Source organism: Lissotriton helveticus, chromosome 3_1, assembly GCF_964261635.1.
Source record: "Lissotriton helveticus chromosome 3_1, aLisHel1.1, whole genome shotgun sequence".
NCBI classification, from domain to species: domain Eukaryota; kingdom Metazoa; phylum Chordata; class Amphibia; order Caudata; family Salamandridae; genus Lissotriton; species Lissotriton helveticus.
In genome coordinates this window covers 258011770-258035271 of record NC_136061.1, presented here as the reverse complement: position 1 = coordinate 258035271, position 23502 = coordinate 258011770, and the positions used below count along the sequence as shown (strand labels likewise).

General features: G+C 46.5%; 1 protein-coding gene across 3 annotated transcripts in view; it reads right to left on the bottom strand.

The window, feature by feature from the left end:
• HEATR6 (HEAT repeat containing 6) overlaps positions 1–23502 on the bottom strand; it is a 305356-nt gene that overhangs the window by 261118 nt on the left and 20736 nt on the right. For 2 of the 3 annotated variants that reach the window (XM_078679768.1, XM_078679769.1), the window contains exons 4-5: positions 16851–16966; positions 16165–16279 (exon numbers count right to left, since the gene is read on the bottom strand). In XM_078679768.1, the coding sequence (XP_078535894.1) occupies positions 16165–16279; positions 16851–16966 (231 nt within the window). Of the gene's footprint in view, positions 1–16164; positions 16280–16850; positions 16967–19101; positions 19182–23502 lie in introns of all 3 variants that reach the window. The other variant, XM_078679770.1, reaches the window with a different exon arrangement.

Here is a 23502-nt window from a genome sequence, read left to right as displayed (position 1 = left end):
GAAGGAGGGAGCAGGGGCAGGGAAGTGATGTGTCGCTGTTTGATAGGACACACAGAGACTTCCTCCCAGCCCCCTATTCAACTTTTAAAAAGTACTTGCACAGGAAGAGAAGCTCTCTCTGGGGTGTGGTCTGCTGAGGTGAAAGGTGCTGGAGCCTGACGCAATAGGCAGTTGGAAGGAGGACACCCCTGACTGCCCCCCCAGGGCCCTAAAAGCGCCAGAGGAAGAGCCCAGGACCAGTGCACAGAATAAGAGGCCTCTACGCAGGGAGAAGAGAGGCGCAGGGAGCCAGGGAAGACTGCTCCCTGCAGAATGCACCCTCTTGAAGACCCGGAGGACGAAGGAGAGTGCTCCCCGTGGCTGGGGGTCGCCACCAGGAGCGAGAAGATGCGAAAATGGGAAAGATCGGACCCCCAGGGGCTGAGATATGGCCCCCGGAAGGTAGGCAACCTTTGACCCCTAAGAAGACCGACGACGAAGCGCGTGAGGCTCCGCCGCCGGTCTCAGAGATGCCCCCGGGGTGGGTCAGGTCCCGGGGGCAGCCCCAGGAGGAAGCAAAGCCAGGGAGCACCGTCGCGTTCCCCGTGAAGATGCCAGCAGGGGACCAGGAGCCCACCCTGGCCCCCTGTGATGTGAAGGAGGGGGGCGGGGGAGCGCCGTCGCGCCCACCCTCCCGTGAAAATTGCCTCTAGGGGGCGCCAGGAGCCCACCCTGGCTCCCCGCCGAAGCGTGATGCGGGGGAGCGCCGTCTGGCCACCCCCCCCCCCCCAAGATGTCCGGAACCCGGGACCTCATTCCCGGGCCCCGACGATGAGGAGAAGGCTGGGGGAGTGCCGCTGCACTCACCCGAGGTCCTGACGGGACCGATGAGGCCAGGTCTGCCCGCCGGAGCGGGCAGACCAGAAGTGCTGAGCCGGCTCCCGGGGCAGCACAGAAGAGTGCTAGCTGCGCGGGGAGTTGGCGGGGAAAGCCAGGGGCGGGCTCCCTGGGCTGCCCTCCAACCCTGGTGATACGCGAGGGTCCCAGGTGGGACCGGGACCCTCAGAACAACAAAGTCGGTGTCAGGGGACCAGGTGAGACCAGCCCCCAACAACGGGCAGAGCTGCAGGGGGTGGGCTCGAGCTGCATCCTCTCACCTGGGGGTCCGGGTGGGACCGGGCCCCCCACGAGGCCCAAGACGCGGCCGGAGGCCACAGCGCAGCTCTCCCCGAAGCAGCAGGAGAGCCGCTCATCATTTATGCGGACGGGCCCATAATGCCATGCGGCCAGGACCGGCCTGCAAGGGCAACCCGGCGTTTTCTTGGCTTGTGGTGGCCCCAGGAGAACGGGGTCACCACCCCACATGTATAAAGGTGCTGGGGAGCTGCTGGAGAAGCGCAGTCTCCGCACAGCACGAAGAGCAAAGTCCCACCCCAAGTGTCTTGGGGGTTCAAATGAATCAACCCCTCCAGGGCTCAACTTGCAGTTAACACCTTCTGGGCTGGAACTTTTGTTCTTCAGCTGAGGGTGATTTGATAATTGCATCAAGGAGTGAAGTGCTGAGTTGGGTATGTCTGCAGAAGGGCATCCGCTAGAGGTGTAATTACACTGAAATGCAGTTATTAATGGTTATTTCTTTTAGAGGGACTGATGTTCAATGTGACGTATTGGTGTAAGGTGATGTCATAAGCTAAGTGGCTAGACACTCTTGCTAGGGTCTCTGGCATTATTTACAACTTATTCCTGTGATCATCAGTGATGCCTTTAAGAGCTGTAATTGCAATGCATTTTAATGACATCCAAATGTGCTGAGTACTGTCATTCTAAAGTGTGTGTAAACATGTATTCTTGCTGCTGCGTTTAGGTGAAGACCCCAGACTATTAGCCCTTAAGATGTACAGGTGAATACTGTATGGTCAGTAGGAGATGCTCAGTCAGGGTCATGTGTCACCAAGGCAGGTGTAGCCTGTGTAATGCTTGTTGAGGTACTGTGGGGGCGGGGGGGTCGCCACTGGGATGGTGCCAGTGCGCAGGGCCCTCGCTCCAGGTTAAGACCAATTCACTGCATTGGGGGCAAGATGATGTGCATACATGGGAGTGGTGGTACTAGACCCCACCCCCCCTGCGGGAGGGGCGGAGATGTTATGCAATGTCACAAAGTAATTCCATCAGCTTACGTATATTTGTAAATTGGTGTATAGTATTGAGTGGTGTGTGTGTTTAATAAATGTACTCTTATTTTTATAAAGCAAAGTACAGTCTGGACAATCAACTATTGAGTGTTATTTTTGCGCACCTGCAAATGGCGATTACTAGCCCAAACCCCCTCCCTTGAGTAAGCCTCAGCCTGCTCTGCAACGCTACCCTCTGAGAGTCAGGAGCTACAATGGGGTGTTTGGTTCCCAGTGAAGTACAAATGTAGTCATGTTATTTGTGCAGGCCTCACTGATGCTGCCTCGTTTTCCAACAATACTTATCAGGGCACTGGGAGTATTCCCTGAGAAAAAAAACCTTTCTCTCTCCTTGTTAATATAACAGAAGCTGAGACGATACCTGTTGGTACTCACTTTCTTGTACAAACCCACCACAGGTCTTTCAGATGGCTAATGCAGATGAAAGGTGAAAACCCCGAACTGTTGAGGTGGTCTCTCTCTCTCTACTGGGTATGGTCTTTACAGGTTTTTCACTTAGATGATGAAGACTCTCATAGGAAATGTTAGTCTTTTCTCTTTTTGGGTACATATTGTCCGGTTAAAAATGTGCTGCATGTGGAATTAAAGTACATTTTTCCAAGTGTGTAACATAGGAAAACTGAGTAGGAAAGTTACTGTTGTAAAGGGAGAATTATATTCTGAAACCAAATCAAATGTTTCTGGTAATTGTAGGAAGCTGGATCTCTGCACAGTGTACCTCATGTTGGCACACTATATAGAGTCCGTGAGACCCGGAGTGGTATACATGGGCTATAACATTAATCCGAAATGCTCTCTTTTGTGATAGTGTGGGTGAGTGGTACAGGCTTATCAGAGAACAGTGTTAAGCATTTAATGCACACATACAGACAGTAAGCGAGACACAGGCCCAATAAAGAAATCCATTAATGAAAAAAAGGGGGTAACCCAAAGGATACGGACCTGGGTATAGTGCAATAAGAATAAACAATGGTCCAGAACCTATTACTTAATACACTGATTCAATCAGTACATATTGAAACATTTAAGTGTTCATGGGCGTTCCTCACAAATACGCTCCTAACCATAAATGAGCTGAGTTACTCAGAACAAAAGGCAATATCACTACAACACCAAAATATCAAAACAAGGGAAAAAACAATGTTTAATTCATTGTCTCTTATCACAAAATTGATATGCCACAAAGTTTTCAATATTATTGGAATAAAAAGGTTGCCCGAGAGTTACGGGAAATTGTAAGATCGTAATTACAGTACATCAATTGTGAATATTTGGTTTATTTCTGTGAATTTCCTGTCTTCCTTGATTCACTGCACACTTCTTTGATCACTGCCTTTTGTGCACGCTCTCTCGGGCTGGGGGGCCAGTCGGTTGAACTCATGGGGGTTGGGAGGGAGGAGTCATGGAGGTCCAGCAGCAAGGCAGGGTTTTGCGCCAAGTGGTGGTGAAGTCCTCAGTTCTGGCATTGTGGGGCTCTTCTTTGTCCTTCTTTCTTCTTCAAGCAGATCAATCTGATTTCCTGATGTCTGGGCACCTAAATACTCAGTTTAGGGGCATTAAGGGGAGTGAGGGGTAGTAGCCAATGGGCTACTGACCCTTGAGGTCACTACACCCTATAGATGACCACCTCCTGCAAGAAGTAGGCATCACCCTGTCCCAGAGCTCCTAATTTCACCATACACAAGGTGGTGGAATCATTTTGTTTGTGTTCATTACAGGCTGTCCACCCTAGAGGTGTGTCCAGCCTGCAGTGTTGTCCACCCTAGAGGTGTGTCCAGCCTGCAGTGTAACACACCCCCTATCTAATTTCCCGCCTGTCTTGGTGCCAAGTGCGCCTCAGGGCAGGGGTTGGCATCCTTCAGGTCTTTGGGGAAGCCAGGCTTGCATGTCAAAGGCAGCAGAGGATTCGAAGCCTCTGGTCTAGATATGCTGATTTACTAGCCTTCCTGCTGGAGGAAGTGTGAACACATCCTGTTGACCTCGGAGAGTAGGGCTCTCACCTACTAGGGGGTCAGAAACTCTACTTTCTGTTGCAGGCTGGAAAGGACCAGTCAGTCAGTACACTAGCGGACTGGTATGGTTCAGGGGGTAGCTCTGAGGTACCCCCTGGGTGCTGGTATGAACATATCCATCACAGTAATTAGTGTGGGTTTATGAATACGAGGTGTTTGATACCAAACACCATATGTTTCAGTGAAGCCATTATGTAGCTGGGTAACTGGTTTTGACCAGAGCTCAGCACATCTCTTAAGATGGCTTCACTGATCACTTGCAATATCTAGAAATAGACATAACAGGGGCAAATCTGCTCATGCACACATTTCCTCACATAAAATAAAATGCACACTGCCTTAGGATTCGGCCTGCTGTAGGAGTGACTTACTTAAAACAAAATGCAGTGGCTTTGGCATGCCACGCAGGAGTGTGCCATGTCATGTTTTAACTCATGGTTTGCACCAAGTCACGCAGCCTGCAATGGTACATTGTGTGGAATTTGTGCACAAGTCCCTCAGGATGGCATAATATATGCTGCAGCCCTTCGGGACCCTCATTTCTTCCCATGCCCTAGGCATCAGGTGTACCATTTACTAGGGACTTACATAGATTCTTAAGTCCGTTGCCAATTGTGTTACAATTGGCCATCACCTTGTTTTAAGGAAAGACCATAGGCACGGAGGTCTGGTTAGCAGGCCTCATTGCACCGTCAGAGTTGAAAAACCAGCATCCAGTAGCTAACAAGGTGGCAAAAAGTGGTGAGGGGACGGTGGTTACTGCAACAAAATCCCAGTTTCCTACAGTGATGAGAGCAGTATTCAAAATAATGATTGTGTCCTAGGCATAAACGAAGCAACGGTGGGTGATAAGGAGAACTTTCTCATGAACCAATACAGGGGAAAAAACAGCATGCGATATAAGATTGGACGAGTTGAAATCCTAATAGTGGCTTATTATGGTTCCCCCTATAGCAGACAAAATGTGTGAGAGGAAAAACTTGTGAATGTAATTAGACAGAAATTGCTTCCCTCAGATGTATCACCAGAAAGCTTTACTGAAAAACCTATTCCCCTGATAGGGTATAGAAAAGTATGTTTTTGAATTTTATGGAAGGAGAACAAGAGGAAAATTATATGCCGCGGAAAAAGAACCATCAGTGTTAAGGTGGAGTGGTCAGAGGGCATTGGATACAATTCATGATCCCTACAGTCAGGAAGAAGTGTTGGTTTTTAGGGAAGGGAATAAAGATGTTTTCCCAAAAGTCTTTTTAGGAAAGATTGGATTTTTAGTTGGTTACTCTCATAAGATTGTGCTGAAGAATAATGATGTGCCCAAGGTATATAAAACCAGAGAAATACCTTGGATTTTAAGAGATGAGTTTAATAGAGAGTTTGAGAAAATCCCATAGAACAAGTTTATGGTGTTGTATGGATTGCAACTTTGGTCGTTGCCAGATGTGCTAAGGGATGACTCATTTGTGCGTTGATCTTAGAGATCTCAACAACACCAGTAGTAGAAAAATTTCTCCTCCCAAAAATTAATAAAATGTTGATATTAACAGACGGTATATCACAAGAAAAGAACCCCTCGGGGCAGAGGTTGAAAGGAACTGTCACAGGAAGTGATCTAAGTGTCCCTTTATTAGGAAGAAATTCCTCACCCACCAATGGTGTCATGCGTCATCATTGGGATCCTCCTCATGCTCTGATGCCTAGTCACGGCACGGGCTACGACCCCCTCCGAGAGGGAGCAGCTCAGGGATGTTTTATATTGAAATGGGGGTACACTAAATACTACAATGATGAGCTCAAGGTTAGTGGGGAGAGCACCGCAAAAAAAAAGTGTGAAAGTGAAACTAGCTCTAGGATACGGAATGTGTCTTTATTAGAACATCCCTGGGCCAGGGTGGATTAATTTTAAACAGCCGGGATACAGTGCTGCATACGAGAAGAAAAAGACCCCATCCTCATAGACAATGCAAGTATTTCTTTGTTCCCGGACTGTACGATTAATGTCAAATAAAGGCGCATCGCATCCGAGGAGGTCAAGAAGTACCTACGCTTTACTGTTTCTGGCCAGCCTCAAGGTGATCCAAGAGGAGTGTACTGTCTTTTTTGAAACACAAGAAAGAGCGTGGCACTGGCTTGAACAAAACTGCCCAGATTCCCAATGATGCAGGCCGCAGAGACCTGAGCCACCAAAGGCTCAGCGCGCTCCAAGGAGGCGATAATGAGGGGCATCCAATGGGAGATGGCCTTGGTGCAGCCTCCTCCCCGCACCAGTTAGGTTAGAGGGGCAGCAAGTAGCGATCCAGTCGACAACCACCCTGCGACTAACCAAGAAGCCCATCAACTCCAGCTCGTCATAGGGCAGCGCCTCGGACTCAGTTGACAGCATGGGACTGTTCCGTTCGATCACCCCACAGATGACACATGACTTTCTGGGTTGATGGTCGTGGGTAATCAAACTGCAACGCTGTTTTCCTTTCAGGTTTCCACCTGCGGCTCCGGCGCATAGGACGGCACCATACGCTTGCGAGCTGAACTGATTGCTGGATACTTCTATTTGCGATGTAAATGTTTGCTTCACTGATACTGTAGGGGTTCCGGGTCCGCAAGGGACATACTAATTGATAGGACTTCCACGTGCACTCACAGAACACCCGATCGGTTAGATCTTGCACGCCCCTCAAGTGAAGGCACACATTTACTGTTTGTTTTATTGTATGGTCAAATGACACTGCTTTGCTGGACCGGGAATTGGGGGAATGTATTTAAACGTTGGACTTAGTCACCTACCGTATCCAATAGACGCAATGTGGGCTGTATTGTGAACACTAATTTCTGCTTGGGGGAAAAAGGTCTTAATTGATGTGATGCCTACAGAGTTAAATGCTTATAACATCCATACCTGGAATGTGAGGGGTAGGGGCTCTGTGCACAAAAGGCAGAGGATACTAGCCCAATTGTATAGGCACTGCGCACATATTACATATTTGCAGGAGACTCATCTCACTGCCCCGGATGCTCAGAGACTACGTAAAAAATAGAGAGGGCAGCTATTTCACACATCCTACTCTGCATTTGTGAGGGACGCTGCGATTGGTGTACGTGCTAGGTCCTATTTACAGTTTTGGATACAGAATTGACACACATGGGCATTAGCTATTGCTGAAGGGCAAATTGGATGGGTCTTCGATTGTCCTCGGGTGCATATATGCGCCCAACACGGAACAGAGAGAGTTCCTGGCCCACCTGTCAACAGTGTTAGCGGACTGGACATTATACCTCTGGATATTGAGTGGGGACTTTAAAGCAGCTATGGACACAACTCTCGACTGATCATATCCCCCCTTGCCCGGCACAGCCCCCCACGACAAGTGAAAGCAATATGATAATGGTTGGCGTCTTGCAGAAATATGCGTAGCCGCAATTCAGAGATTACGGAATACTCATTATATTCTTACCCCCACAAACTGCATTCCCGCCGTGATAGTTTGTTTGCTCTTCACGCCACCAATCTAGCATTAGCCACACCACTTATTTGGGGGAAGATAATATCTCAGCATATCCCTCTAGAAATAACCCTGTTGTGGGGCCAGGTTCCGTCCCCAACCTCTCCTGGCACTTACAGCCTGCATTGCCTGAAGATGTGGTATTTAGGGAAACACTTGCCACATGTATTAACACATTTATCCAAAAATACGGGTATGGCCTCCTCTCCTCTAGTGGAGTGGGAGGCCTTCATGGTGATGGTTAAGGGCATGTCTATGGAGGCTGTAGTAGGAGCCAGATAAGAGGTTATTTAGGAGCTCACACAATTGGAGGGTAGGCTGGGATTGTTGAAACAGGCTGGGGTCGAAACGTCGAAGCTACAGGAGGCTAGCTCCACCTTAGCAGAACCCCTTGAAAGCCTCCGTGTCTGACTACAAGGCATTTATTCAAATAAAGATGCCATAAGTCAGGCGCACTTTTGGCCTGCGTGATCCGGTCAGACCCCTTACCCACACCTATCCTATCCATAAACACACTGACCCAGGGAATAGCTAGAATACAGGTGGACATCAACACAGCCTTAAGCAACTTTAATACATTGCTGTACACTGCCTGACACCCACTGACCCTGCAGATATTCCCTCATTCTTACACCAGGCAGCGCTACCCAGGGTGCCTGCGGATGATTGGGAGGCCATTGGCACCCCTATCTCGGTAGGTAAGATACGCAGGGCTCTCAAGGAACTTACCTGCAAGAAAACTCCAGGGTCAGACAGCATCCTCATTGAATTCTACTCCACGTGCATAACACGATTGAGACCTCAGCTAGAAAGCGTATACAATTTCTCACTAGAGAAAGGCATACTTCCTCCCTCTAGTAGGGAGAATATTCAATACTGAATATAAAATCTTAAGTGAAATCCTTGCACACGTCCTGCTTCCGTTACCCCTGGAGCTATTGCACACCTATCAAAGGTGCCTTCGTTCCCCGCAGTAGCACCTCCCAAAATAGTGGTCGTTTGTTTCAGATAATGGACACTGTTCATGAACAGTACCCATTTGCTGCCTGCTTATCCCTGGATATCTGCAAGGCCTTTGACACCCTGGGATGGGATTTCATGATAGAGGCGTTAGCCAGGTATAGAATACGCCCAGCATATATTCAGTGGGTGAAACGGTTATATGTAGAGGCCAGGGCACGAACTGGGCCCTACATCACTGACTCTTAACAAATATTGTATGAGACTCAACAGGGATGCCCCCTTTTGGTGCTCCTGTTTGTGATGGCCATTGGCGGGATGGGTATGCTCAGACGTGGGTCCCGTGCTCTTCATGCCACTTGAATCGAGATATCCTGGCTGAAGAGGGGTGAAACCCTGAAACCGGTCCTAGGTTGCTTCTTTCCAGTCCAGGGAGGATCTGGCTTGGCAGTTCGGGCTGGACTGTTCCCATTAGGCATAGGGTCTAGACTGATTTGCATATGGCTGGGTTCAAACTGGAATGGCATGGTGAGCAAAAAAACGATGGATTTAGGCCCAGATATGAGAAAGTGCCATCTTTCTTGCATTGTATGCCCTCACTTTTTGCTGAATTGCTGATGTACTTTGACTGAGTGTGCCCTGGGCTCCTGCCAATCAGGTGCCCAGGGCCTGTGTTCCTTCCCTAAAAATGTGTTGAAACCTAAACCCAATTGGCATTTCTAGCCACATTTCAGTACCTGGTAAATGGTACCCTTGGTACCCAGGGCACTGTGACCAGAGAAAACCCCTAAGGACTGCAGCACTTATTGTGCCACCCTTAGGGACCCTGGACCCTGTACCCTGACACACATACACACACTGCCTTTGTTTGGCGGAGTGTCATGGTGCAAAACTAAACAGAGAGTCGACATGGCACACATCCCTGTGTGCCATGCCCACAAACACACTGCCCTGACATACCTCAGTCACCCCTCTAGCTGGGGGCACTATGCCAGTGGTGTGGGCACAGGTGCACGAGCCCTGTACCCCTACATTACCCAAGGCCATTCCTGGGCACTGTAAGTGCAGTAATGCCATTAAGAGTATATGGTGTTGGGAGGTTGGCACTATGAATGGCTACACTGAAGACTGAGAAGTTTGATATCAGACTTATCAGCACATTAAACCCGCACTGATGCCAGTGTGGGATTTAATGCCAAATGCACGACAGAGGGCATCTTAGAGATGCCCCCTGAAACCTAAGCAACTCCCAGTGTCCTGACTGCGTGGCTACCACCAGACATGTTTCTGGACCCCTGGGTCGAGAGCTTGCCGCTCTCTGGGGCCTGAAACAATGCACATCCTGGGACGAGGAGTGAAGCCTCCTCCCCCAGGATGGTCAGGGGAAGCTTCAAAGGCATGCCGCCTTTGTGAGCTTCTCCAGGCCACTTGCTGTACTCAGCAACTGTCCCCCATCAGCTCTGACCCCCACTCTGGCAGGAAAACAGGCGGGAAACCCTAAGTGTGGAAAGGTGGTGTGCCAGCCTCTGCCAACCCCACCCCTCAGGTGGGAGAGGCGAGGTGAAGGACAACTCTGGGCTACCGCCATCTTGAGGATGGGGAGGCCTACCCAATTAGAGCTAGGCTCCTGCCCCCCTCCCACTGGAGAGTGGCAGGACAGAGGGTATACTCACCCCAGGACAGGGACTCATTGGTCCCTGCACTTGCCCTACCTGTAATGCCCTAAATTTAGTATTTAGGGGCACCCTGAACCTTCCTTCCTCAGATCCCGATTTTGAAACAACAAGAAGAAGAAAGAAGACCTGCTGTGCAGCTGCTAACAAGAGGACGACACCAACTGACTTGGCCCCAGCCCTACAGGCCTGTCAATCCATGAACTTACTCCTGCTAAAACCCCAGTATCTCCAGTGGTCAGCAACCTCGAAAACCCCAGAGGACCTGACTGCCTTGCATATCTAAAGACTGGGACTCCCACGAGAAGTGGTTCTGCTCAAAAAGCAACAACCCCTGGTGCCAGCCAGGAACCGCGAAACCAGCACACTCTGCACCTGCCGAGTCGGGCCTGAGTGGACAAAGACCACGAGGACGTCCCCCCGGCGACGGTGACCCAAAATCCAGCACCCAAGGACACTCCTCGGCGATCCGGACTACGCCTGGAGCCTCACATCCAGGGACACCTCCAACCGAGATCAGCTGAGGGTAAGATTTACCAACCTTAAAAGACACCCCTGCACCCGGCACCCCACCGCCCCCTGTACCCAACTCCTGGATGTCTACCTATCCTCCACGATCCCAGCTGCCCCTGTGCCGCTGAGGGTGTAACAACTGTACTTACCTGATCCTGGGAGACCCCGGAGTCTACCCCCAGAACCTTAACTCTGCCAGCTGAGTACTTACCCAGAGACCGATAACTTGATTTTCTCCATAGGATAACAAACATTGGCTGGGTTTCACTCAGAATTTCTTTTAAGTGTCGATTTTCAAAACTTACAAATATTCCTTAAAAATAGCCTGTATAACAAAAACGATTTCTTTCAACTGTTTACATGAAATGCGCCAGGGCTGAATCCAGGATCCAGCCCAGAGTAAGAAAAACATTTGTAAAGTCAAGGATGCTGTTATTTCACTGCAAAGCGCCCCGAGACCTTTTTGGTGAATTGTGCGCTATACAAAAGCATTTGACTTTGACTTAAAGTGATTTTATTGCATTTACTTAAAACCTCCTATTGAGCTCAATGTTATTTTGGGTTTACCTTGTGTTGCATATTGCAACAACTGTAACTATTGCATTCCAAAGTCTATTGCTATTTGAAAGTATTCAATTGCAACACCTCATTCTGATAAAGTATTTATGATACCTACTGTGGTTCTAAAATAAAGTAACTATATATTTTTATACACAAAACAATTGGCCTAGAGTTCAATGCTTGAGTGTGTGAGACCATTTGCTGATTAGGTATGTACAACAAATGCTTTGCACTGTCCTCAAATACTGCCTTACTGCTCGACCAAGTTACCACTTTAGAGAGTACGGTTATATCTAACTTTAGCCTCTGCCATACCTCTGGGGACTGTGGACTCTGTGCACACTGTACATTACTTTTGTCCAGTATATACAAAGCCACTTTCTTACACCAAATCTCTGTACAGGGTGAATTCTATGACATTGTTCTGCATTCTGTCCATCAACTGTTGTTTTTGCATTTGTCACCCCAAGTGGGAGGGGTATACTCAAACGTGGGTCCCGTGCTCTCCATGCCACTGGAATCAAGCTACCCTGGCTGAATAGGGGTAAAACCCTTGCCAGTTCGGGTTGGACTATTCCCATGAGGGACAGGGTCAAGACTGATTTGCATATGGCGGAGTTCAAACTGGAATGGCATGGTGAGCAAAAAAACGATGGATTTAGGTACAGATCTCTGTACTGGGGTTAATGTATGACAGTGTTCTGCATTCTGTCCATCAACTGTTGTTTTTGCATGTGATGGCCTTTGTCCGAACAAATCCGTCAGTAAGTAGGATAGTAAAGGATCCCGATAGCCCGGACGATACATTCTGTATCTTTATATGCTGACAACATGACCCTGTATTTAGAAAAACACTAGGGGGAAATGGGGGTGGTCTCGCTTGGTCAGCCCAGTTGCTACCCGAGTTTGGTGGGCTGTTGGGGCTCCATGTAAATACAGATAAATCATGTGCGTTCTCCTTTGCTGGCAAATATACGGAACCCAAGCTGACGCTTGGGAAAATGGCTATACAGATATCACCATACACGTTCCGATGCCTAGGCATCCAAATCTATTGCAAGTCACAGTACCTTCCGGAGTGCAATGTCATCCACACGATGACCTCACTGCGCTCCCAAATCGGTTTTTGGATCACACTGCCTCTGTCAGTAGAAGGTGGCTAGCCCAGGCAAAAATAGTCATGGTGCCATACCACCTGTATCGCTTTTTAAACTTGCCTATAGAAGTGCTGAGTTGGGTGTTCAGATCTTTGAACACCCTGCTAGTTGAGCTCGCCTGGGGAGGGGGGACGTCGTAGAGTAAGCCTTACTAAGCTACAGCTGCTGACGGATGGTGGCAGCCTGGGAGCCCCTGGTTTTAAAGCATATTTTCTGCCTGGGCAACTATAGTGGTTGTCTTATTGGCTGGTCAGACATAACACAATGGAAATAGGCTACACAGCGGTTCGGATCAGCTGGGGTAACCTCCACCATTTGATATGCCCAGGTGTGGCCGCGCCACCAACAGGCTCCCTTTTACTGCATGTGGCCCTGACCTATTGAAGAACAGCAAAAAGATGCACGTATTCCATGATGCCATACGCACTGAATATACCACTGTGGGGTCTCCCCAAGTCTACAGGTGCACCGACGACACACAGGCTAGGCCCTTGTGAGCACTAGGGGGTTCCTTGTTTCTGGGTGGCAAGCCGATGTCTCAAACTGTTTATGCACATGGGTTACCGGAAGCTCTTTTTTTTTTTTAACACACGCTAGCATTCTCTACTACGTTTAACAGTATTGGGCACCGGATGGGAGGGACCCAGCGACGCATTGGCGTTGCATACCATGGGACACCTAGTACGATGGCTCTGCCGTGGGCTCTGGGCACACCTCATGGTACTGCTTTCTTCCTTGAAAACTAAGCGGGAACCTGATCTCTTCAAGGAGTTATCAGACAAAGACTGGGCCAATTTGCTAGAATAGCACAAGAAGGTCTCGCATATTTTGAGATTTAAATTCATCCAATTCTCTGTAGTACATAGAGCATACTTAACCCCACAACGGATTAGCAGCATGTTCCCAACTGCGTCTTCTATTGTAATACAGCCGACGCTGACCTTACACGTATATTAATGGCATGCCCCTCATTGTCTGCCTATTGGGCGCAAATTCCTGAAACCATATCAGAACTGACCAGCATGGACCAGTGGAACTGTCTCTTAAGGCTACATCCTAGGGCGAAGAGCCCAATAGTGAAATAGATTTGGCTCTATTACTGGCAAAGTGGCTGATAACCATACGCTGGATTTCTCAGGGGGTGCCACATGTGGCCCAATGGTGGGAGGAGGTTGTGCACTGGGGGGAGGTTGTGCACTGGGGGCTATCAGAAAGAGCGGCTCTGCGTTGGGAGGAGTGCAGAGGGCTACGTAAGAAGCCCATCTTGCTTGAATTGAATTCGCTTTTAGAAGGATTCAAAGCACAGGATGACGTGCAAAGGCAGGAGTGACAACCACAGGGGACCTATCTCTATCTACTGTGGACATTTGCCCACGCTACTGGCATACCCCCTTCCTCCCTCACTGCAGGCACACATATTATGCCTCTTTACATCCCAGTCTAATACAGACACCAGACATTAGTTCTCCCTCCCTCCCCCACAGTATAACAGTTATAACCCTATAATGTTCCTACCACTCTGCAGATACTTCACGCACACTCCAATATAAATAGGTGACCCAATTTTTGTTCGAGGGGAGCAACAATTGCATTATTCTGTGGAACAGCTCTTAAATGCCAGGACCCGTTCATGTCCTACAATGTATCTTCTATGTAACACTTGCCATTACACCATGTAATGCTTTAATGTACAGACACGGTATGATACATGTATAGTGAATTTTAAAAAAGCAATAAAGTTTGTGTTAAAAAAAACAAAGAAGAGATGAATGGTGGATGTTATAGCAAAATCTAAAATGCTGATGGTAGTACTGGTACACATAATGTCCAGAACAGTGCCGACAGCAGTGAGACATTAATAGTAGATTAAGATGTGTAATCAAACACCCTACATACTTACAAGGCTACATAGTTTGAGTGTAGTATTGTTAAATATGGAGCTCTGGCTGTGCATTTGTGTGCTGGCCATACTTCAAGAAAGAATTGGAATAAAGGATTATAAACGTATCTACATCACAGAAGGATTACTCACAACACAGGCATAAGCTTTTAATTGGGTTTTAGGTTCAGGAACCATTGGGTGTAACATCTATTTGCTGCTGTTCGGAAGAAACCATTGCATCTGGTGTGAAAATGCAAGTGAAGACTTGCTTACTCACTCCACACTTGAGTGGCCATTGAAATGTATCAACTGAACCAAAAGGCAGAAAACTATACATTTCTTTAAAATGGCCACTCGGACATCCCTTACTACCCCAAGTGACAATGCTGTTCTCCCACTGTAGTCAAAACAATGAAAGAAATTAATGAAAAATGGCTGAACTCTAAAGTATGAGCCAGGTTTCCTTCTGCAGTGGGAATCTATATCAGACTTCAGCAAAGAAAACACTCTGGCAGTTGTGGAAAGGTGCCTACCAAGGACACTGATGATGCTATTACAGCATCCAGAAAAGACATCAAAGTCACCAGACTACATACTGCAGTGCAATACGTTGTATTGGAAATAAGAAGATAAAAGGTACTCCTAACCAGCTACTTAAACCACATTACATTATCCTGGCATGCTCTCGCTAAAACAAAGTCAGGTATGAACAATCAAAACCCCTCGAAAGTACTAATCCACAAGTGATAAGAATAAACAACATATCCTGTGGCACCTTATCCATTATCGACATGGGTATTACTGGGGAACAGGAATGGAACTAAGATAGCAAGAAGCAAATACCTTGCCGCTTTAAGGTTCTTAAGTGGCTATTCTTCTTCATGCATTCAACAGTCATTTACCATTTCTTAATAGGTACCCTTCTCAAACACACATTGCCTGCCTGTTACTCAGATTACAAATGCCTCAGGCTTGGCCACTAAGAGCATCGTCCAAAATTAGATCTAGGGAGATACAACATACTTCATTATCCATGAGTAGAGAGTAAAATCATTCCCCTTCAAGTAACAGCTATAACTCTTTTTTTTCCAGCATTTTCCACTCCTGCACAACGAAATGGTGAGAGAAATCTACATACAATGACATTTCAGGGTTTTTGTGCTCTTAAGAAACAAAACTGAACAGGTCCATCAATGATGTATCTATTGCAAAACTGGTTCATTGATACACTCCAATACCAAGTCAAAGGCAGTCGTTCTCGTGTTGCTACTAGGACCTCTCATTGCATCCAGGGAGAGGAACTCAGGCTAACAATGGCATCACATTGCATAACAGGATGAATGAATGAGAGTCGGGCAGTGCATAATTTTATATGTATCTTATGAGAGAAAATAACAACCCATGAAGCAGGTGTAAGTGGCAAGAAACACATCTGTTCACATATGCATAGGTCTGAAATTTAATTTAATTAGTTTGTTGATGACTGCTTCCCTCCTGTTCCTATGTACGCTTCTAGCTTGCTTTGTCACCCTCCACAATATAAAGTGCTCTGATGTGGCCACCAGCCAGAATAAGTGATACAGAAATCAGTAACTAAATGTGCATTTCCGCAAGTACACTTATGTATTAAAAGTGTTAAGAAGAGATCGGAGTACTACAACTGATATCAAAATGGAATTAATAGAGCTGATATACTTTTAAATAAAAATTCCCTATGCTACTGTACAAGTTTACTCACCGTGCAAAAGGTGATGTCATCAACAGAAGATAGTTTGGAGGACTGCAAGACTCCAATGAACGTTTTAAAGCACACATTTCTGTAGGGTTCGTCCAAGTATGGCTGTCCAGGAACACTGAAAAGGGACAAGCCAAAAGTTCATTTTTCCAAATAAACATTACAGAAACAGGTTTCTTGACCAATACCACTAGTTTACATAGCACAAGACCTTCATCACAGACAATGAATGCTCAACTAAATAAATTTATATTTCTAAAAAGTATGCAAGTGTTCATCAAATATAATGCATCAAAATAATTGAGTATCAGTCAATGAAGAAATGGACATCTAGTCTGAGCAGAATCCAGCTTTCTTAATGTAAGACTTTTTAAAGAGCTAAAACAGATTTAAGTAAAGGATGTTGCCCTCTACCTTTTAATTTAAGGGCAAGCCTCTGCAAAATCTCAAATCTGTTGTGTAGCTGGCTCTCAACAGTCATTTCCACGGCTTGCAGAAATGTTAGGAAATTTAGAAACGAAATGGAAAACAGTGGAAGATAAAATGGAGACTATACATAATCAAGACGGTCGTAGTGCCTCGAAAAAAGGGAAATATAGGACGTGTAACTTAATCAATCATCCTTCTTTAAACCCCCCTCCAAAAATCTGAAGATCCATTAGTTAAAAAGATGTATTTAAAACACATACCTTAGACATAGGTTTGCCATACCATGAACTGCAGCCCGACAGAGTTCAGGATCATGAAGAGTGAGATCGCAAAACTGCACCAAAATTCCAGATTTTCCAAGTAAATCTGAGTGATACTAGAAAAGCAATTGCAGATAGACACAAATAACATTTACATTTTAAATAAATAGGCTAACAAATACTGTGCCTCCTAACGGAGTAAATACAAACAGCCATATATACACTTAAAGTCTTAATTAATTTTGTGAAAGCTTCTTGAGACAACCCATGGTAGAGTCTCTGACGTTTAGGATCAACCATGCCTTAAGTGGTTGACTTTACTAGTAGGTCGTTAGACAGCACAAGGGCTGGAGAGAAACTGAAGATATGAGCAGAAAGCTTGATTTTAGAACACATTCTACTATGACATCACTATGACATCACTGGAAGTATCTGTTGAGTCACACGAGGAGGGCCGGAAAGGGCACAGTTAATGAAACATGGAGGGGGTGAAGGGCACACTAAACAGCACATGATTTTGACTTCTATGTTTAACTCTGCATTTGAGCCTTCATGGCATTCACTCTGTACTGCTTGCTTTTAAGATTGTTTTGTACTAAAACTCATTAATTTTCCTCTGATTTAGAAACTCATTTACTGAGTTGTCCCAAGGATTTATTTTGCGACCCTGCTAAACTGATGTTGGGGAGGGTGCCTTCTTATGCAAGACCAACCTGGAGAAGAACTACCAGAGGTGCATTTTGGGGTGATATTTTTTTTAGGGTGGCCTAAATATTGAAATACAGAGTTCTGCTTCCACAGGGGCAACTCAGCCAACTCAAAAACCCCACACAGTTCTGACAGAATGTCTGCTCAACACCCGCTAGCTATGGCACAAGCATTAGGCAACTCCCAAAAAAATGCATGCAGAGATCAAGCAGTATTAACAACTTTAAAGTAAGGAATACAATATAATAAAGTTCCCAAACAAATTTAGAAAAAAAGAACAATTTAATGAGTCAAATAAAATCAAGATCTTCAAAAATAGGTTAAGAAAAACTGGAGATATGGATTTTTTGAAAATGTTTAAGGCATAAAGAAGCTAGAAAGAAGTCAAGCACCAAGGAAAACAGTGTGCTCTGGATCAGGACCTAGGCACAATTTCAGGCCAACTGTGATGGAGCGAAGGTCGGATAAACCAAGCGAGTTGTCCTAGTCAAAGATATTACCTTCAGATCTAGTCTCCAACTTCTGCAAAAGCTTCTTCTGGTCAGTCCTGGTCAGGCCCCAACTACTGAGGGAAGGCTTCTGGGCACCAAGTCTCTCTGCGGGTAGGTCTCCAGTAGGTTCTTGTCTTCTTTAGTCAGCTGGGCCCTCCTGGAGATTAGAGTGTATCTGCCTTTTGTGTCCCTGAAACAACTTGACCCTTGGAGAGCAGTATTAGTTCCTGGGCACCAGCAGCATTATAGAGACTTTAAGGCCTTGTGTGGGTCCTCTTCTTCCAGCAGGAGCTAGGATTTTTTTCCAGTATGGCCTTCTGCAAATGGTGTCTTCCCAGGTCCAGGATTGTTCTGACAAGGTGGTGGTGGAGGTGCCAGATGTATCCTCTGCACTCGCCAGTGATTAGAGGGATTCTACCATCTCACAGTCCTCCCACCACCCTTTTTTAGCACTTCCTCATTGCCCTACTGTAAAATTATGCAGAGGCTACTGTTTCAATGTGGAAGAACTCAGCTGACACTAAGCTTGCCTTCAGCTTCTTAGCCACTCCCATATCTGACAAGGTTAAAACGACCTTTCCATCCTAATGTGGCTGAACCCTGTCTGGGAGGGTCCTGGGTATGAATAGATGAAGACCTCCATGGCATCTCCAACTCAAAGAGTTAAAAGCTAAAACTTCACATTTTTTCTGCCAACTGTTTATGTTCACTCACTGATACTCAACCCCTGCTAGTTGTTGGCAATTAACAACCACAAGCTTGTCCTGCACCCAAAGGCAAGCCACTGTCCACCGAGCAAGAGTAGTTACCTTTTCCAGCCAAAGATGTGGATTCCGGCTCTGAAAAAATGACAGGTGGAAGAACAGTTTTCCTTCTTACAGTGACTGGGAATTGGCTATCCAGAAGGGCTTTGGGAATGAATGTGAGAAGTCCTCTAAGGTATTTCCAAGGCAAAATAGGAAAACTAAAGCAGTCATTTGTTCTGCCACCTAGTCCTGTCCGCACCTAGGTAGCTAATCCTTACTAAGGGGTCAACAGTTAACACCCATTACCTTTCCAGTGTCCATATGCATGCCGTTGTCCTCTGAGTAAGAGTCTTCAACTCTCCTAGCCAAGGGTGCGTATTCCAGCTCTAAAGATATGAAGAGTGGTAGAACTGTTTTAAGTCTGTTCTGGCTAAGGCAACCTAAAGTACAAAGTTAATTTTCTGCTTAAAGGTATCAATTGTCAGACAGCACCATTAGGTCAGATTTTAATAGCTAAACATGAAATAGCTTTGAACATTCTTCTTGCCTTTTGGAAACCAGAGGTAGAAAATAAAGATTGTAATTCCACCTAGGCCTAAAATGTCCAGCCTGGCCTACATAGTGAAATAGCTCTTGGGTTTTGTTTCACTGTGATGGAACACTAACTTCAATATGCACCACACCATATTGTTATTTATTAGCACCCTGCCCAAGGCACACTTTATGGGTTACTTATAGATAAAAAATAAATAGCCTTTGCTTACACTGCAAAGTTATTTTCCCTGCCATGTGTCACTGTAGTGAATTTAATCTGCAGCCTAATGAAAGCTCGGGGTGCTCCTGGAAGAAACGTATCTTTATCATACATGTGGATGGTGTAAATAAACATGGTAGCCCACATATGGCATTTAACTTTCAACATCAAAGGTGCACGTAAGGCATCATTTACAAGAGACTTCTAAGGAAGTCAAATTGGCCATATCTGGTGTTCCAATGCAAGTCCCATGTTTTAGAGGGGAGGCACAGACATGTTACTACTGTTTACCAGTGGTAAGGGGTACAGTGACCAGAAGTCATCAGAAACAGTGGTAAGAAAAAAGGAGAAAAAAAGGAGTGCCTATCCAAGAAAAACTAATTTGCTATAGATACAATGGCAAAAATGATCCAAAAAAGGTCTTTATTCAAGGAACTAGTTCAAGAAAATCAAGAAGTCTCACTGGTGAACTGGTAATTCTAGCGGTACATGCAACAGCATCATTGCCTCTAGCGGAATCTAGCCCATCTCTGGTATAAGTCAGAAGGGGTTTGGGGGCAAAGGGGGCATTTTCATGTATACTAGAACCAGACAGTATATAAACCCTAATACCAATTCAAACAAACTTTGGAACTAATCATGGTACAAGTGAGGCAGATTTTCCTGGAGGATGAGGAGTGTGCATCAGAAGATTATCAAAATGTGCCAGTACCTTCAATTGTTTGTAGTTTTCTCTAAGGATCCCACATATGTAGAACTTCAAACTGAAACAAACCTTGTGTGAAAAGAGATATAGTCTGCCAGTCCAGGATTTTAATTCATAGTAATTTGCACTTGCAATTTCACTTTTCCTGTTACGAGAATAGACCTAGAGGTCACAACTTGCAGAAAGCAGTGCTCACCAAAGATGATAAGAGCTCATTACAGCTTTTACTTCTGGACTAGAACTACTGTACGGCTTCTGTGATATTTAGCATAGACTGGAGAATGCAGAGAACCAGACATTTACATTCTGACACCAACTCCTCAGGGTACTGGTCCATAACAGGATTTGATGCAGTGAAATAGGAAACAATGTAATACTGACTGCAGGCAGAGGAGAGAAATGTTGACCCTTCATTTTCTTTTTTTTTTTCTTTTTTTTTTAATAGCCTGATAAAAATTTGCAAATGTGTTGTATTCTACAATTCACATTTTCCCTTGGCTCTTCCGATGAGATGAACTCAGTTCTGTTAGGGTGCAGAAGATGCCAGTAAAAAGGTTTGCGCAAGAAAATGTATGCGCAGAATGTGGGTTTTGCAGAATTGATCTCCAATTTTAATACCCTTTTATATTTTTGTCACTGAAGTGTGCCAACAGGATTTTAACCCGAGTAGTACTGCCGCACCAAGGAGCACAGGTGGGTTTTAGATGGCCAGAGTCCTATTCTGAAATACTTATTGGTGTTTATTGTTGGTATTCTGTTGTCTTTGTTTCAAAGTGGCTAGCTGGTTTAGGGCAATCCCTACATCGGTGTTGAATTCAGTCACGTTACGTTGCGGTTCACCACTGGATACGGGATTATGTTTAAAGAGAGAAGAAGTTACATTCTCTCATGCAACATTACTCCCACATCACCTCTTGCTGGACATAATGGGCATGTTGGCAGCCATAGAGGATAGTCCAACCCTCCCAAGACCTCTGCAACAAACTCAGCACCTTCTTCCACCACAAGATCAGGCAGTTCCACAACAGTTCCGACAACCAAGACCCTGCCACAACACCTGTCATCACCGCACACAACCCGCTGCACCACAGCAGATCTTTAAATGGACTCTGCTCACCACAGACCACACATTCAAGACCATGAAGATCATCCACTCCAGAGCCCCATCCAACCCTTGCCCGTATCACATATTCCATAGAGCAACCACCTCCATGACCCTCGAGCTTCGCCACACCATCAACTGCTCCATCGACACCGCCAGCTTCCCCGACGACTGGATATACCCTGAGATCAACCCCCTGCAGAAGAAGCCATCCGCCGACCCACCAGACCTCCAGATCTTCAGACCTATCTCGGTCCTCCCCTTCCCTTCCAAGGTCATTGAGAAGGCCTTCAACACCCAACTCTTTGAGTTAATCAAAGAGAACCACGTCCTGGGCATCTCTCAATCCAGCTTCTGAAGCAACCACAGCACTGAGACCGCACACATCGCTCCGACCGCGACATCCGCCCCCTCCTTGACCAAGGTGAAGGCACAGCCCTCTTCCCACTGGACCTCTCGGCCGCTTTCAACACCATCTCCAACCAAACCCTATTCATGAGGCTCCAAGAAGAAGCCGGCAACCACGATCCACTCCTTCCTTACCAGCCGAACACAGCGAGTCATAACCTCCATTTCTCTCATAACCTACACAGATCAGCTGTGGAGGGCCCCAGGGCTCCTCCCTGAGCCCCACCCTCTTCAACCTCTAAATTACCCCCCCTCACGGACATCTTCAGAAACCACAGACTCAACATAGTCTCCTACCCAGACGACACCTAGCTGATACTTTCCCTCACCAACAAACCCACACCGCCTGAATCAACTTTCACAGCGGGATGAAGGCCTTTGCCACCTGGATAAAAGATAGCTGCCTGAAGCTCAAATCAGAAAATTTCTAATCCTGGGACCCGCCCCCTCAGCTGGGATGACTCCCGGTGACCCGCCGCACTTGGTACCCGCCGCAACCCCATGGACCACGCACGCAACCTTGCCATCATACTAGACTACTCGCTAACAATGAACCGCCAGATCAACGCCGTATCCTCATCCTGCTTCCACGCGCTCTGCCTGCTTCGAAAGTCATTCAGATGGATCCCCACAGAATCCAGAAAAACGGTCACCCACACCCTCATCAACAGCAAACTAGACTATGGCAATGCACTCTACATTGGCATCAGCCACAAACAGCTCAGGAAACTACAGAAAGCTGAAAATGCCGCAGACTGGTCCTCAGCATCCGATGCCGCAGCCATATCACCGAATGACTTCTGCAACAGGACAGGCTACCTGTCAACAAGAGAAGCACCTTCCAGCTCCTCACACATGCCTACAAAGCTCTCCACTACGTAGGACCAGCATATCTGAACTACCGCCTCTCATTCCATGTACCCACAAGACTACTCTCTCCGCCCAACTCGCCCTGGCCTCCATCCCACAAGACCAGAACCGGAGGAAGATCCTTCACATACCTCGCCACCAAAGCCTGGAAAAAGCTGGCCCTCCACCTCAGGCAAACCCCTTCGCTGACCCAATTCAGGAAGGATCTCAAGACCTGGATTTTCGACTAAATCTCCAAACCAAGACAGATCAGCAGCACCACCCCAGCACGTTGAAACACTCAACGTGTTTGTATAGCCGTGCTATACAAACCCCGATTAATTGATTGACCATGGAAAAGGAACACTTTCAATCTGTTCAGACTAATAAAATATGGGTTAGGGAGGAGGAAAGAGTCATAGTGGAGCAGATAATAGGTAGAGCATGACCTTTGTTTTACGAGGTTCTGAATATCACATTGGGTTAGACAAAACAGTGAAAATATAGCTATACTGGTAATATAGTGGAAGCATCAGATTTTAAAAATTGATACTCATAACACCCATAGCTGCAGTGTGATCGATACAATGGCAACAGAAGTGGTGCTGATTCGGGAAGACATGAAGAAAATGGAGGAGAGCATGGGGACAGTAGAGAGAACCACCAAGGAGCTTGTCACGGATACCACCTTTCTTAAGTGACAGGTAACTGAGTTGCGCTCTTCCCACGAGACAATGGCTCTACAGTTGGATGATTACGAAGGAAGGATGCGGCGTAACAACGTCCACATTCTGGGTGTGCCTGAGCGGGCAGAGGGACAGGCCCCTGACCTTTTTGTTGAGGAACTAGTTCTTAAACATCTACAACCATGTGGACTTTCCAAAGGGC